This window comes from Scyliorhinus canicula, chromosome 13 (genome assembly GCF_902713615.1).
Source record: "Scyliorhinus canicula chromosome 13, sScyCan1.1, whole genome shotgun sequence".
In the NCBI taxonomy this organism is placed as follows: Eukaryota; Metazoa; Chordata; class Chondrichthyes; order Carcharhiniformes; family Scyliorhinidae; genus Scyliorhinus; species Scyliorhinus canicula.
This window is the reverse complement of record NC_052158.1, coordinates 147,030,161-147,042,979: the sequence shown is the minus strand read 5'-3', so window position 1 is coordinate 147,042,979 and position 12,819 is coordinate 147,030,161. Positions and strand designations below refer to the sequence as shown.

The following is a 12,819-nucleotide window of genomic DNA, read 5'->3' as shown; positions in this document are numbered from 1 at the left end:
GTATAGACACAGAGGGGTATAGACACAGAGGGTATAGACACAGAGGGTATAGACACAGAGGGTATAGACACAGAGGGTATAGACACAGGGGTATAGACACAGAGGGTATAGACACAGAGGGTATAGACACAGAGGGTATGACACAGAGGAGTATAGACACAGAGGGGTATAGACACAGAGGGGTATAGACACAGAGGGGTATAGACACAGAGGGTTATAGACACAGAGGGGTATAGACACAGAGGGGTATAGACACAGAGGGGTATAGACACAGAGGGGTATAGACACAGAGGGGTATAGACACAGAGGGGTATAGACACAGAGGGGTATAGACACAGAGGGATATAGACACAGAGGGATATAGACACAGAGGGATATAGACACAGAGGGATATAGACACAGAGGGGTATAGACACAGAGGGGTATAGACACAGGGGTATAGACACAGGGGTATAGACACAGGGGTATAGACACAGGGGTATAGACACAGGGGTATAGACACAGGGGTATAGACACAGGGGTATAGACACAGGGGGTATAGACACAGAGAGGTATAGACACAGCGAGTATAGACACAGAGAGTATAGACACAGAGAATATAGACACAAAGGGGTACAGACACAAAGGGGTACAGACACAGAGGGGAAGAGACTCAGAGGGGTATAGACACAGAGGGGTATAGACACAGAGGGGTATAGACACAGAGGGGTATAGACACAGAGGGGTATAGACACAGAGGGTATAGACACAGAGGGTATAGACACAGAGGGTATAGACACAGAGGGTATAGACACAGAGGGTATAGACACAGGGGTTGGTAGGAAGAATAAAGGAGCTGAAGATTATTTAAATGGGGGAAGACTGCAGAAAACTGCAGAAAACTTCAGGATTTAGGGGTTCATGTGCATAAATCAAAAAAGCTGGCATGCATGTTTTTCAGGCAATTGGGAACGGCAAATGTTGGCCTTTATTTCAAAGTAAATAAAGTATAAAAATAGGAAAGTCCTGCTAAAACTATACAAGACACTAGTTAGGCCACACCTGGAATATTGGGAATGGTTTTATCATAGAATTTACAGTACAGGAGGCCATTCGGCCCATCGAGTCTGCTCTTGGAAAGAGCGTCCTACCCAGGGTCAACACCTCCACCCTATCCCCATAACCCAGTAACCCCACCCAACACTAAGGGAAATTTTGGACACTAAGGGCAATTTATCATGGCCAATCCACCTAACCTGCAAATCTTTGGACTGTGGGAGGAAACCAAAGCACCCGGTGGAAACCCACGCACACACGGGGAGAACGTGCAGACTCCACACAGACAATGACCCAAGCCGGAATCGAACCTGGGACCCTGGAGCTGTGAAGCGATTGTGCTATCCACAATGCTACCCATTTGGTCCCCTTATCCAACTGTTATGGGCCAGGGTTTAGACAACCCCAAAGTGTATCATGAAATTCACCTGACCTACAACCCCTCTGTGTCTATGCCCCTCTGTGTCTATGCCCCTCTGTGTCCATACCCCTCTGTGCCTATGCCCCTCTGTGCCTATGCCCCTCTGTGGTATGGGGAGCACACGGCCCACTGTACAGGTGTGGTACAGCAGAAATGGAAAAGTATTTTTAAAGCAAAACAATGTTTATTCTATGAACTCAAGTTAAATTTTTAAAAACATAGTGAACATCTTAGCAACCATTAATTCAAATACAACCCCCAAAGAATACAACACGAAGTAAACCTTAAGCTGTCCTTTTAACATCTATAAGACTGTTTTAAAAAACCTTCAAACAGAAGCACATCAGGTTAAAGTCACTACTGAGAGCAGTTATTAGTTTTAAATCATGAAAGGATCGATTTACAGTTTTTAGATTAGAGTGAGAGAGAGAGAGAGAGAGAGACAAATACCCCTCCTGGCTGTGACTGCAGCTGTCCAGCTCTGAAAACGAAACTAAAACACACCCTGCAGCATTCAGCCTAAAACGAAAGTAAACACCTGACAGGCAGCACAGCTCCACCCACTCTCTGACACCACTGATAAACACCCATTTCTTAAAGGAACATTTCTTAAACACGAATTTCTTAAAGGTACTCTCACATGACACAACGAAAGATATACTGGTGTTGGAGTCAGTACAGAGAAGCTTCACAAGGTTGATCCCATGTGTGGGGGAAATTTTTCATGAGGACAGGTTGAGTAGGTTGGGCCTGTACTCATTGGAATTTAGAATAACGGGAGGTGGCCTTATTGAGACATAGAGGATTCTCGGCGGGCTTGAAAAGGTAGATACTGAGAGGATGTCTCCTCCTGTGGGAGTCTAAGACCAGAGGACATAATTTCAGAGAAAGGGGTCATACATTTAAGACAGAGATGAGGATGAATTTCTTCTCTCAGAGAGTAGTGACTCGGTGGAATTCTTTACTGGAGAAGGTTGTAGAGGTTGGGTCGTTCAGTAAGTTCAAGGCAGAGACAGACAGATTTATAATCAGTAAGTGAATTAATTTATGGGTTATGGGCATAAGGTGGAAAGTGGAGTTGAGGATTATATCAGGGCAGCCATGATCTTATTGAATGGTGGAGCAGAATTGATGGGTTGAATGGCCTACTTCTGCTCGTATGTCTTATGATTTTAAATTGTCAGTGAGAAGTGGGAGGTTTTTTTTCCCAAGCGTCAATGCAACTTTAATGCAAAACTTCTGTTTTTCCAGCGTTCCCAATGATTTTCCACTGATACAATGGCAGACCGTTGGACCAAGGACAGCTCTCCCGAAAATTCAACCCCAACGATTTATCACTAAACTTCAAATCTAGGTGCTCGTGTCTATGAAGAACCATGTTGTGAATTCATTAGCACCTCTTCATTATTCCGAAATATTGGTGAATCAAATAAATAATATGCAAAGAGAAATTTAATAATTTTGATTGGGGCAATTTATAACCTTTATTCCTTTTTAATCTACGGCCCTGCTACTGCACATTTCTCTGTTCTCAGTTTGTTCAGCTTCAGAACACTGGGCATCAATATAGCTCCTTCTCTTCTTCTATAGTCAACAGAACATTATCGGAATGGCCATAAGTTAGGAGAGAGGAATGTGCATCATCACTAAAGGCAAGCATGCAGTTACAGCAAGCAGAAAAGGCGGCAAATGGTATGCTGGGCTTCATAATGAGAGAATTCGAGTCTTGCTGCAATAATAATAATATTAATAATCGCTTATTGTCACAAGGAGGCTTCAATGAAGTTACTGTGAAAAGGCCCTAGTCGCCACATTCCGGCGCCTGCTCGGGGAGGCCGGTACGGGAATTGAACCCGCGTTGCTGACATTCTTCAACATTACAAGTCAGCATTTTAGCCCACTGTGCTAAACCAGCCCCTGTACAGGGCCTTGGTAAGGCCACACCTGGAATATTGTGTGCAGTTTTGGTCTCCTTATCTGAGGAAGGATGTTCTTGCTCTAGAGGAAGCGCAGCGAAGGTTTACCAGACTGATTGCTCGGATGACGGGACTGACATACGAAGATAGATTGAATCAGTTCAGATTGTATTCGCTCAGGCGGCATGGTTAGCACTGCTGCCTCACAGCACCGAGGACCCGGGGTCGATCCCGGCCCCGTGTCACTGTCGTGCGGAGTTTACACAGTCGTCCACTGTTTGCGTGGGTCTCACCCCCACAGCCCAAAGATGTGTACGGTAGCTGAATTGGCTACGCTAAATTGCCCCTTAATTGGAAAAAATAATTGCGCACTCGAAATTTTAAAAAAAGGATTGTATTCGCTGGAGTTCAGAAGAATGAGGGGCAATCTCATAGAAACTTATAAAATTCTGACAGGACTAGACAGGGTAGATGCAGGAAGGCTGTTCCCGATGGTGGGTGTTTACAGAGCCAGGGGTCACAGTCAGAGGGGTACACCATTTAGGACAGTGTTCAGGAGAAATTTCTTGACCCAGAGAGTGGTCGGCCTGTGGAATTTGTTACCACAGGAAGTAGTTGAGGCCAAAACATTGCGGGCTGGATTCTTCCACCCCATCCCCCGCAAGATCGCCACCGGCGAGACGCAGACAATGGAAAAGTCCATTGACCTTGGACGGGATTCGCCGGATGCTGGGCAGGCCGGAGAATCCCACACTGTATGTTTTCAAGAAGCAGTTAGATATCGCACTTAGGGCAACGGAGATCAAAGGTTATGGGGGGGGGGGAGAGCGGGATTAGGCTATTGAGTTGGATGATTGGCCATGATCATAATGAATGGCAGAGCAGGCTTGGAGGGCCGAATGGCCTCCCCGTGCTCCTATTTTCTGTGTTTTTATGAAAGCAAGAGATGTAGGATATAGGGTGAATACAAAATGCAAAGTGCTAAATTTTAAGATCTCCAACGAGACGACAGAAGCTAAAGTTTTAACTGTGGCTCCTCTTTTAATTTGCGTGATGCAGGCTGGCAAAGTCCAATCAACAAATTACTGCCCCAGCATTTTCCCTCATTACAGGTATAAGGTGGTCAGAGGGTCTGCCGAAAATGGTATATAAAAAGGAGGAAAATGGGAAAACAGTAAATAGTAGTATCATAGAGCTTGATGTAGAGCATACACACAAAGGCCCAAAATGTTTCCTTTGGTGCTGAAAAGTTCTCCGACCCGACACAATGCATGGGAATTTTGACTCCCTGCCCCCACCCCATGTTTTCCAGCGCGGAGCCGGCTAGTCATTGACTGCCAGAAGAATCTTCCTGTCTTGCTGCCGTCAATGGGTTTCCCCACTGTTCAAAGCCTCCGGGGGGGGGGGGGGGGGGGGGGGGGGGGTTTATATCATGCCCGTTATCTTCTTCAGGTTACACGACAGTGGACGTGTGAACATTTTTCAAAACTCAGCAAAACTTTCCTCAAAAATGTTCGACTTGTCTATACATTCAATCTCAATATAAATTCCCATGTGATTTATTCAGATTGTTCAGCACTTATCCTCTGCCTCATTATTAATTAAAAAAAATATTTACTTGTTCGTCTGCACGTCAACAGTTCCTGAGGTAATTATCTGAAGAAGTAATACAGCCCAATCTGTCGTCCATTGGGTGCTGCGCTGGACAGTGTCAAACATCCCACCAACCTGGAAAGGTAGATGCAAAAACAGTTACCCACAAGGACGAAATACATTATGTACAATCAATCCCATTAAATATCAATTCTTTCCAAAATGAAAAGTTAGCTGAGCAGGCCAACAAATTTTTATTTAAATATTTGAATGCAATGAGTCAAGGGACTATTTTAAAACCGTGATTGAACAGAAGAGGGTTGAGAAATTCTCTCGCGATCGAATTCCGTCAGATTTGGGGAGGCCTCTTGTACATTCACCAGAATCGATGTTACGAATGGGATGTCTGCCATCTTTGCCAGAGCACACACCGATTTGGCTCGGCATTGCCCAGGCCAGACCTTGCCTGCATAATATACCAGATTGCCAAATACAGAATAATTCCCCCTACAGAATTAGTGACATTTTGTTTTAACCCTTTTCAACCGGCCTGTGAAAGAGATTGGAAAATTAGTGCCAATTGGCAAAATATTTGCACGTTGTCACCAGTCTGCTAACTCCAGCAATGAAGAAGTAACAAAGTGGGGAAAGAAGCAAGCACCTGCTCTCATGAAGAAAACTCTTCCTCTTGAGTGGGGCCGACTTCCAGGAAGATTGTTAGGCAAAGAAAACAGAATATAAACTAGTGGTGCCATGGGAGGTCAAGCTTTATAATGTTTAGATGAAGCTCACTTTACATTTCAGAAGTTCAGTCATACTTTTGGGCTCTTTGCCCTGTTTATATTGTGCACCTCTTCCATAATACTGGAACAAGAGCTTTTAGCACGTTGTGGGTTAGATTTGACTCTTCACCCTAGACTATGTTTACAGAGGCCAAATCCAAGGAAACCGCACAATTGGCAGTATCTTTATTGGCCACCTGAGATGCAGCTATCTCCAGAAATACTCTCATAAAACGTAGGAACAGAAGTAGGCTATTCAGCCCATCGATTCTGTTCTGCCATTCAACGGGGCAGGACTGCTCTGATACAATAATCCTCAGCTCCACTTTCCCGCCTTATACTCCTAGCCCTTGATTCTGATTAAAAATCAGATTAAAATACTGATTAAAAATCTGTCTATCTCAGCCTTGAACATGCTTAACGACCCAGCCTCTACAGCCCTCTGCGGTAAAGAATCACACAGATTCACTCCCCTCTGAGAGAAGAAATTCTTCCTCATCTCTGTCTTAAATGGGCAACCCCTCGGAGATTGTGCCCTCTGCTCCTAGACTCTCTCACATGGGGAAACAACCTCAGCATCTACCCTGTCAAACCACCTGAGAATCCTATAATATACCTACACCTTCAACGTAATGACAAAAATTGAGTCAAACCCGGTGAAGCTTGTGTCCGATATCATGGTTTTTTGCCTTGGCGAAATCTCCCTCTTCAAACTAAAACACAAGCAGGAACATGATAGGAACAGGAAGAGGCCCTACAGTGGCTTGAGCTTGCTCCGTCATTCAATAAAATCAAGACTGACCTTCAGCCACAAGTCCACTCTCCCACCCGATCCTCATATCCTTTTATTCCCTTTGTGTTCAAAAATATCTGTTAACCTGTCTTGAATATACTCAATGACTGAGCGTGCACAGCCCTCTGGGGTAGAGAATTCCAAAGAACTTGAGTGAAGAAATTTCTCAACAGCTTCCTGAATGACGGAAGCTTGGCTCTGGGACTCTGTCCCTTGGTTCTAGACCCTCCAGCCAGGGTGGAGTCTCTCAGCATTAACCTCGTCCAGCCTATATTACGCTTTTCAATGAGGTCAGCCATCAGTCTGCTGAACGCTAGAGAAGATTAGCCCATTCTGCTCAATCCCAGAAAATAACTACTGAACCATCATTGCACACAGCTGAAGGGCATTAAAATTCAACAGGGTACTCCAGGCGTATTCTCACCAAAGCCGAATATAATTACAACAAGAATTCCTTTCCCCTATACTCCAACCCTTTGCTATAAAGGCTAACAGACTTGCCTTCCCGATGGCTGGCAGCTTGACAAACCTTCCACACTATTGCCGTACTTCCTTAACACGGCTGCTGGAAATGCAAGGTATCTCGCCCACTCCAGCTCTATAATTGAAAGGCTGTGAGACATTCGCTGCTTAGGTTCATTTTGTATCTGGGACACGGCAGGTGAGCACCTGGAGGTTGACATTAGCTCCCCTCTCCCATCTCTCAAGGTGCCAGAAACATCACACGTTGCGCTCTCTTAGAGTGGCAGAAGAGAGATGGCAAAATGCACAATTCCACCAACACCATGCAACGTGGGGCCAGGGTAACTGTGCACAGGGTTGACCACTGCTGCCCCATGCTTACTCACTTTGATGTGGAGGCCGGTAAAGACTTAATTATCTGTGAAGGCTCACATACAAAGTATCGCCTTGCGTCATTGACTTTGTCTATATATGTGGTTGTGGAACCCACCTCTTCATTCACCTTAGGGGAGGAGCTGCGCTCCAAAAGCTAGTGATTCGAAACAAACCTGTTGGACTTTAAACTTGGTGTTGTGAGACTTCTTACTGTCCTCACTTTGAGGAACAGCTTCCTGTTTTTAAAAGAAATATGTTTGAAGCGAGCCACGCCGCTCTCTCACCAGATTCAAACGCAGCTGCAGAGCTTCGTGCATCATCTGTCGGGCTTTTATGTCATCCTGGTAACGTTCTTCCCGCCAGTTACTCAAAATCTGGGAACATTGTGTGGAAGAGTGGGTTTTAACAGCTGACAAAAAAGCATTAACCTCAATCCATTCTCTTTTACCAATGATCTTGAGATTTGAAACCAGTCTGCGAACATAATTTGTTCCAGATTGTTCAAATCGGATAAAAATTGTCTTTCTCTAGTTTTACAGCAGAGGAAGTTTTAAGATACTATTTGCATATTTCTGTCAATCCAGAATACAGCAATGCTGACAATACAAGGTCATATCTACTGTAATATGTCCAGAACTTGAGAACATACCATTCAAACTGGGTGAAAATTCCACTTTTAGAATGTATTTTACTAAGGTCATTTCTCACCCTTTTGGCGAAGATTAAGTGTAGGATCAAGCCCAATATCAGGTGTAAATGTCTGTTGGATGTCATCTTGGATCTACTTTGGGTTGGATTCTCCATTTGGAAGACTTTGTTCTCCCGCCACAGCTAAATTGCTTCTGGTTTACACTGGCGCTACGAGCAAAACCCAGAAGTGATTCACCGTCCCTTGCCATGCAAATTTATGCATGGCGGAGACAGCGAGGGATTCGGTTGCGAATCCTGCTATCGGGCTGCCATTGTGAGCGGGCGGCCCAATACCTACCTAGGTTTCAAAAAAATCTTTTTTTAATTCATTCATGGGATGTGGACGTCACAGGCTATACCATCATTTATTTCCCCTCCCTAATTGCCCTTGATCTGCAAGGTTTCTGTTCATTTCAAAGAGAAATAACTTTTAGTAGGCTGTAATTGACAGCTTCCAGACAGCCAGATGTCAGGTTAAAGATTAAGTTAAATATTGGACTGGTTTGGGGTGTTAATCTATCAATTTCATCCACCAGAGGAAACAAGATCACCAACCGGCCAGTAGGACAATAGTCATTCAGTAAATTTGACAGTTCAAGGATTAGCTACATGGGTTTCATTGTATCATGTTGTAGATTACCAAACCTCCAGATTCAATAAAGAGAATTCAAAGCACACCCGTGCTCGCCCCCACAGGCAATATACTGGAATGCCTGTTGCATCATCAATGCCGCTAGCTTCGGCTGCTTGAATTTCATAAGCTGCACAGCTCAATCCCTCATTGGCAAATCAATTTAGAGTTCAATTCAATGAAGCCCACTGTCAAAGTATACTGCATAGTTTAGCTGGTTTAGCTCACTGGCCTGAACCATGGCTGGTTTAGCTCACTGGGCTAAATCGCTGGCTTTTAAAGCAGGCCAGCAGCACGGTTCGATTCCTGTGCCAGCCTCCCCGGACAGGCACCAGAATGTGGTGACTAGGGGCTTTTCACAGTAACTTCATTGAAGCCTACTTGTGACAATAAGCGATTTTCATAGTTCATGAACTATCCAACTTTCTTCATCCTCAAGAGCTACACTGGCCCCAGTGCCACGCCACGTATCTGCCGATTCCCTTTCCGAGATCTGATTACCTGGTTGATCTGATTTTGTAAGGAGGTCAGCAGGCCTTCTCTCTGCTCATCCTGCCCCTTTAGGCAAGTGAGGACCAAGGACAGGAATGGCTGTTGGCTCAACAGTGACATGCTGCAGACAAGAAAAAAAAGTGACAGATAGGGGGTTAATCACGATACAAACAGGCAGAAGAGAGATATATATCTGAGGTTGGGTGCAGCTCGTATAGTCTGACTTGTTTCAATTGTGTGAAATTTGGCGTTCTTGCATTAATCCTGACCAATGTAAGATAAAAATCTTCAGCAGCTTATCGCTCTTCTCAGCAACATTCAGGTTCTGTACTAACGAGTTACTACAAGACACAGACCTTATCACTGATTCAAACACAGTTCCCACTAAAATGCATAGTCCAGTTCACCATGTAAAGACTCACTGAAATGAAACATGGACCTGGGAGACAATGGGCTGAATTCTCCCGGTCCAGTGGAAGGGGTGTGGGAGGAAAATACTATCAACTCACGTCGGGTCAGCACTGCGACATGGCTGACGGCAGCAGGTATCCACTTAGGGCACACCGTGGGGCAATTAGTCCCTCTTGTGCAGCTGGGCTACAATTTTGCCCATCACATACAGCTCCCTCCGCCGTGGCAGGAGCCCAGTAATGCAGCAGAAGTGGCTGCACAACAGGAAGTCCAGACACGTGAGGCCTTTTGTTAATTTGCCTGCAGTCAATCACAATGCTCAGGTCTCCCCAAGCAGAAGGCCCGTCATTGAGGCCAATTCATGGTGATGGATGTCCCCCGCTGAGGTAGCTCTTGCTGCCATGGCAGCTGCTGCACTCATATTGAAGGGGTCGCCAGGGTGTCACTGCGGCACCTGTTGCTGGCCGCTCAGCAGTGAATTTGCCCAGCCGTGGGCCATGCTGAATCTAACCCCATCTGGGAGGTAGCTTCCCCAGCTGGATCAGGAACCAACTGGGAAATCCCAGCCTGATGAATCTCGAAAAGGAATCTCAAATATTGAAACTTCGATGGAATGTTGAGCAGCTGCTTTGGGGCGAAGGTTAGGTGTTCTGTGATAGCAATGAGCACAGTGTCTCGTGCATGCAACAGTCATGTAGCCTGAAATAATATAGCTTCAGATAATCAAGTGCATGTCCAGAAATAGCTTAGGGCTGCAGATTATAACAGAAACAGCAGAAGTCAAATGGTGTTAATTCCAGAATTATGAGACATTTCCTTTGTACGCTACTCTACATCCTCACCACATGGAACTCTGCAACATCCAAATTGTTGCTTTTAAGAACAATTTAAAAGATTTGTTTTTTTACACTTATTCCTGAAGTTAAGTCCCCCTTTGTGGCCTTGTACTCACTCTCCCTCTGTACCATTCTGCTGGACAGTGGGGGGAATCTATGTGTTGAGCCAGAGGAAATGGACGAGCTATTAAGTGAGTACTTTGCATCAGTGTTCACTAAAAAAAGAGACTTTGTGGATGATAATTCTTGGGTAGGGTGTGTGGACAGTCTGGATCATGTTAACTGGTTTAGCAGACTGGCCTAAATAGCTGGCTTGTAATGCAGAACAAGGCAGCAGCGCGGGTTCAATTCCCGTACCGGCCTCCCCGAACAGGCGCCGGAATGTGGCGGCTAGGGGCTTTTCATAGTAACATCATTGACAATAAGCGATTATTAAAAAAGTTATTAAAACATCGAAAAGGAGGAAGTATTGGGTCTTTTAAAATATATTAAGGTAGATAAATCTCCTGGGCCGGATAGGATTTACCCCAGGATACTGAGGGACGCAAGGGAGGAAATTACTGGGGACTTGACTGACATCTTTGTATCCTCATTGGCCACAGGTGAGATCCCAGAGGACTGGGGAATAGCTAATGTGGTACCGCTGTTTAAGAAAGCAGGGATAATCCTGGAATCTATAGGCTGGTGAGCCTCATGTGAGTTGCAGGTAAATTATTGGAGAGAATTCTCAGGGACAGGATTTATACCCATTTGGAAACAAATGGGACTCATAGACAGCATGGTTTTGTGAAGGGGAGGTTCTTGCCTCACTAACTTGATCGGGTTTTTTGAGGAGGTGACAAAGATGATTGATGAGGGGAGGGCGGTGGATGGTGTTTACATGGACCTCAGTAAAACCTTTGACAAGGTGCCTCGTGGTAGACTGGTACAAAAGGTGAAGTCACACGGGATCAGAGGTGATGTGGTAAGATGGATACATAACTGACTCGGTCACAGAAGGCAAAGGGTAGCAGTAGAGGGGTGTTTTTCTGAATGGAAGGTTGTGACTAGTGGTGTTCCACAGGGATCTGTGCTTGGGCCTCTGTTGTTTGTAGTGTACATAAACGATTTGGAGGAAAATGTAGCCGGTTTGATCAGTAAGTTTGCGGATGACACCAAGGTTGGTGGAGTGGCAGATAGTGTTGAGGATTGTAAGAAGATACAGCGGGACATAGATAGGTTGGAGACTTGGGCAGAGAAATGGCAAATGGAGTTTAACCCAGACAAATGTGAGGTAATGCATTTTGGTAGGTCTAACATAGAGGGGAAATATACCATAAATGGCAAAACTCTTAGAAATGTAGAAAGTCAGAGAGATCTGGGCGTGCATATCCACAGATCTTGAAGGTGGCAACACAAGTAGACAAGGTAGTCAAGAAAGCATACGGAATGCTTGCCTTCATTGGACGGGGCATTGAGGAGTATAAAAACTGGCAAGTCATGCCTCAGATGTATAGAACCTTGGTAAGGCCGAACTTGGAATATTGTGCCCAATTCTGGTCGCCACACTACCAGAAGGATGTGGAGGCTTTGGAGAGGGTGCAGAGGAGGTTTACCAGGATGTTGCCTGGTCTAGAAGGTGTTAGCTGTGTGGAGAGGCTGAATAGACTCGGACTGTTTTCATTCGAAAGACAGAGGCTGGGGGGGGTGACCTAATATAGGTCTACAAGATAATGGGGGGCATGGATAGAGCAGCAGGCACTCTTTCCCAGGGTGGAGGGATCAATCACCAGGGGGCATAAATTTAAGGTCCATGGGGCAATGTTTAGAGGAAACGTGCGAGGCAGGTTTTTTACAGAGAGGTGGTGAGTGCCTCGAGCGCATTGCCTGGGGAGGTTATGGGAGCGGACACAATAACGGCGTTGAAAAGGCATCTTGACAAACACATGGATAGAATGGGTATAGAGAGATACAGCACAAGGAAGTGCTGAAGTTTTTGGCAAAGGTTGGTATCATGACCGGTGCAGGTTTGGAGGGCCGAAGGGCCTGTTCCTGTGCTCTACTGTTCTTTGTTCTTTTGCCGTGGACCTCACCAAGTTCTGTGTTCCTGTTCTTTCAGCCTAGAGCTGCTTTGGATCCGTCCTCCGGAACTCCCTCCCTAAATCCCTTTACACACGGTGATCACCTGTTATCATAGAATTATTTTAATCATAGAATTTACAGTGCAGAAGGAGGCCATTCAGCCCATCGAGTCTGCACCAGCTCTTGGAAAGAGCACCCTACCCAAGGTCAACACCTCCACCCTATCCCCATAACCCAGTAACCCCACCCAACACTAAGGCCAATTTTGGACACTAAGGGCAATTTATCTTGGCCAATCCACCTAACCTGCAAATCTTTGGA

The 12,819-nt window shown here is 45.4% G+C and overlaps 1 protein-coding gene across 3 annotated transcripts in view; it reads right to left on the bottom strand.

The window, feature by feature from the left end:
* The window catches only part of LOC119975763 (mediator of RNA polymerase II transcription subunit 12-like protein), a 640,706-nt gene that overhangs the window by 82,128 nt on the left and 545,759 nt on the right, over window positions 1-12,819 (bottom strand). For all 3 annotated transcript variants that reach the window (XM_038815591.1, XM_038815593.1, XM_038815592.1), the window contains exons 32-34: window positions 9,200-9,311; window positions 7,662-7,751; window positions 4,991-5,100 (exon numbers count right to left, since the gene is read on the bottom strand). In XM_038815591.1, the coding sequence (XP_038671519.1) occupies window positions 4,991-5,100; window positions 7,662-7,751; window positions 9,200-9,311 (312 nt within the window). The remainder of the gene's footprint in view (window positions 1-4,990; window positions 5,101-7,661; window positions 7,752-9,199; window positions 9,312-12,819) is intronic.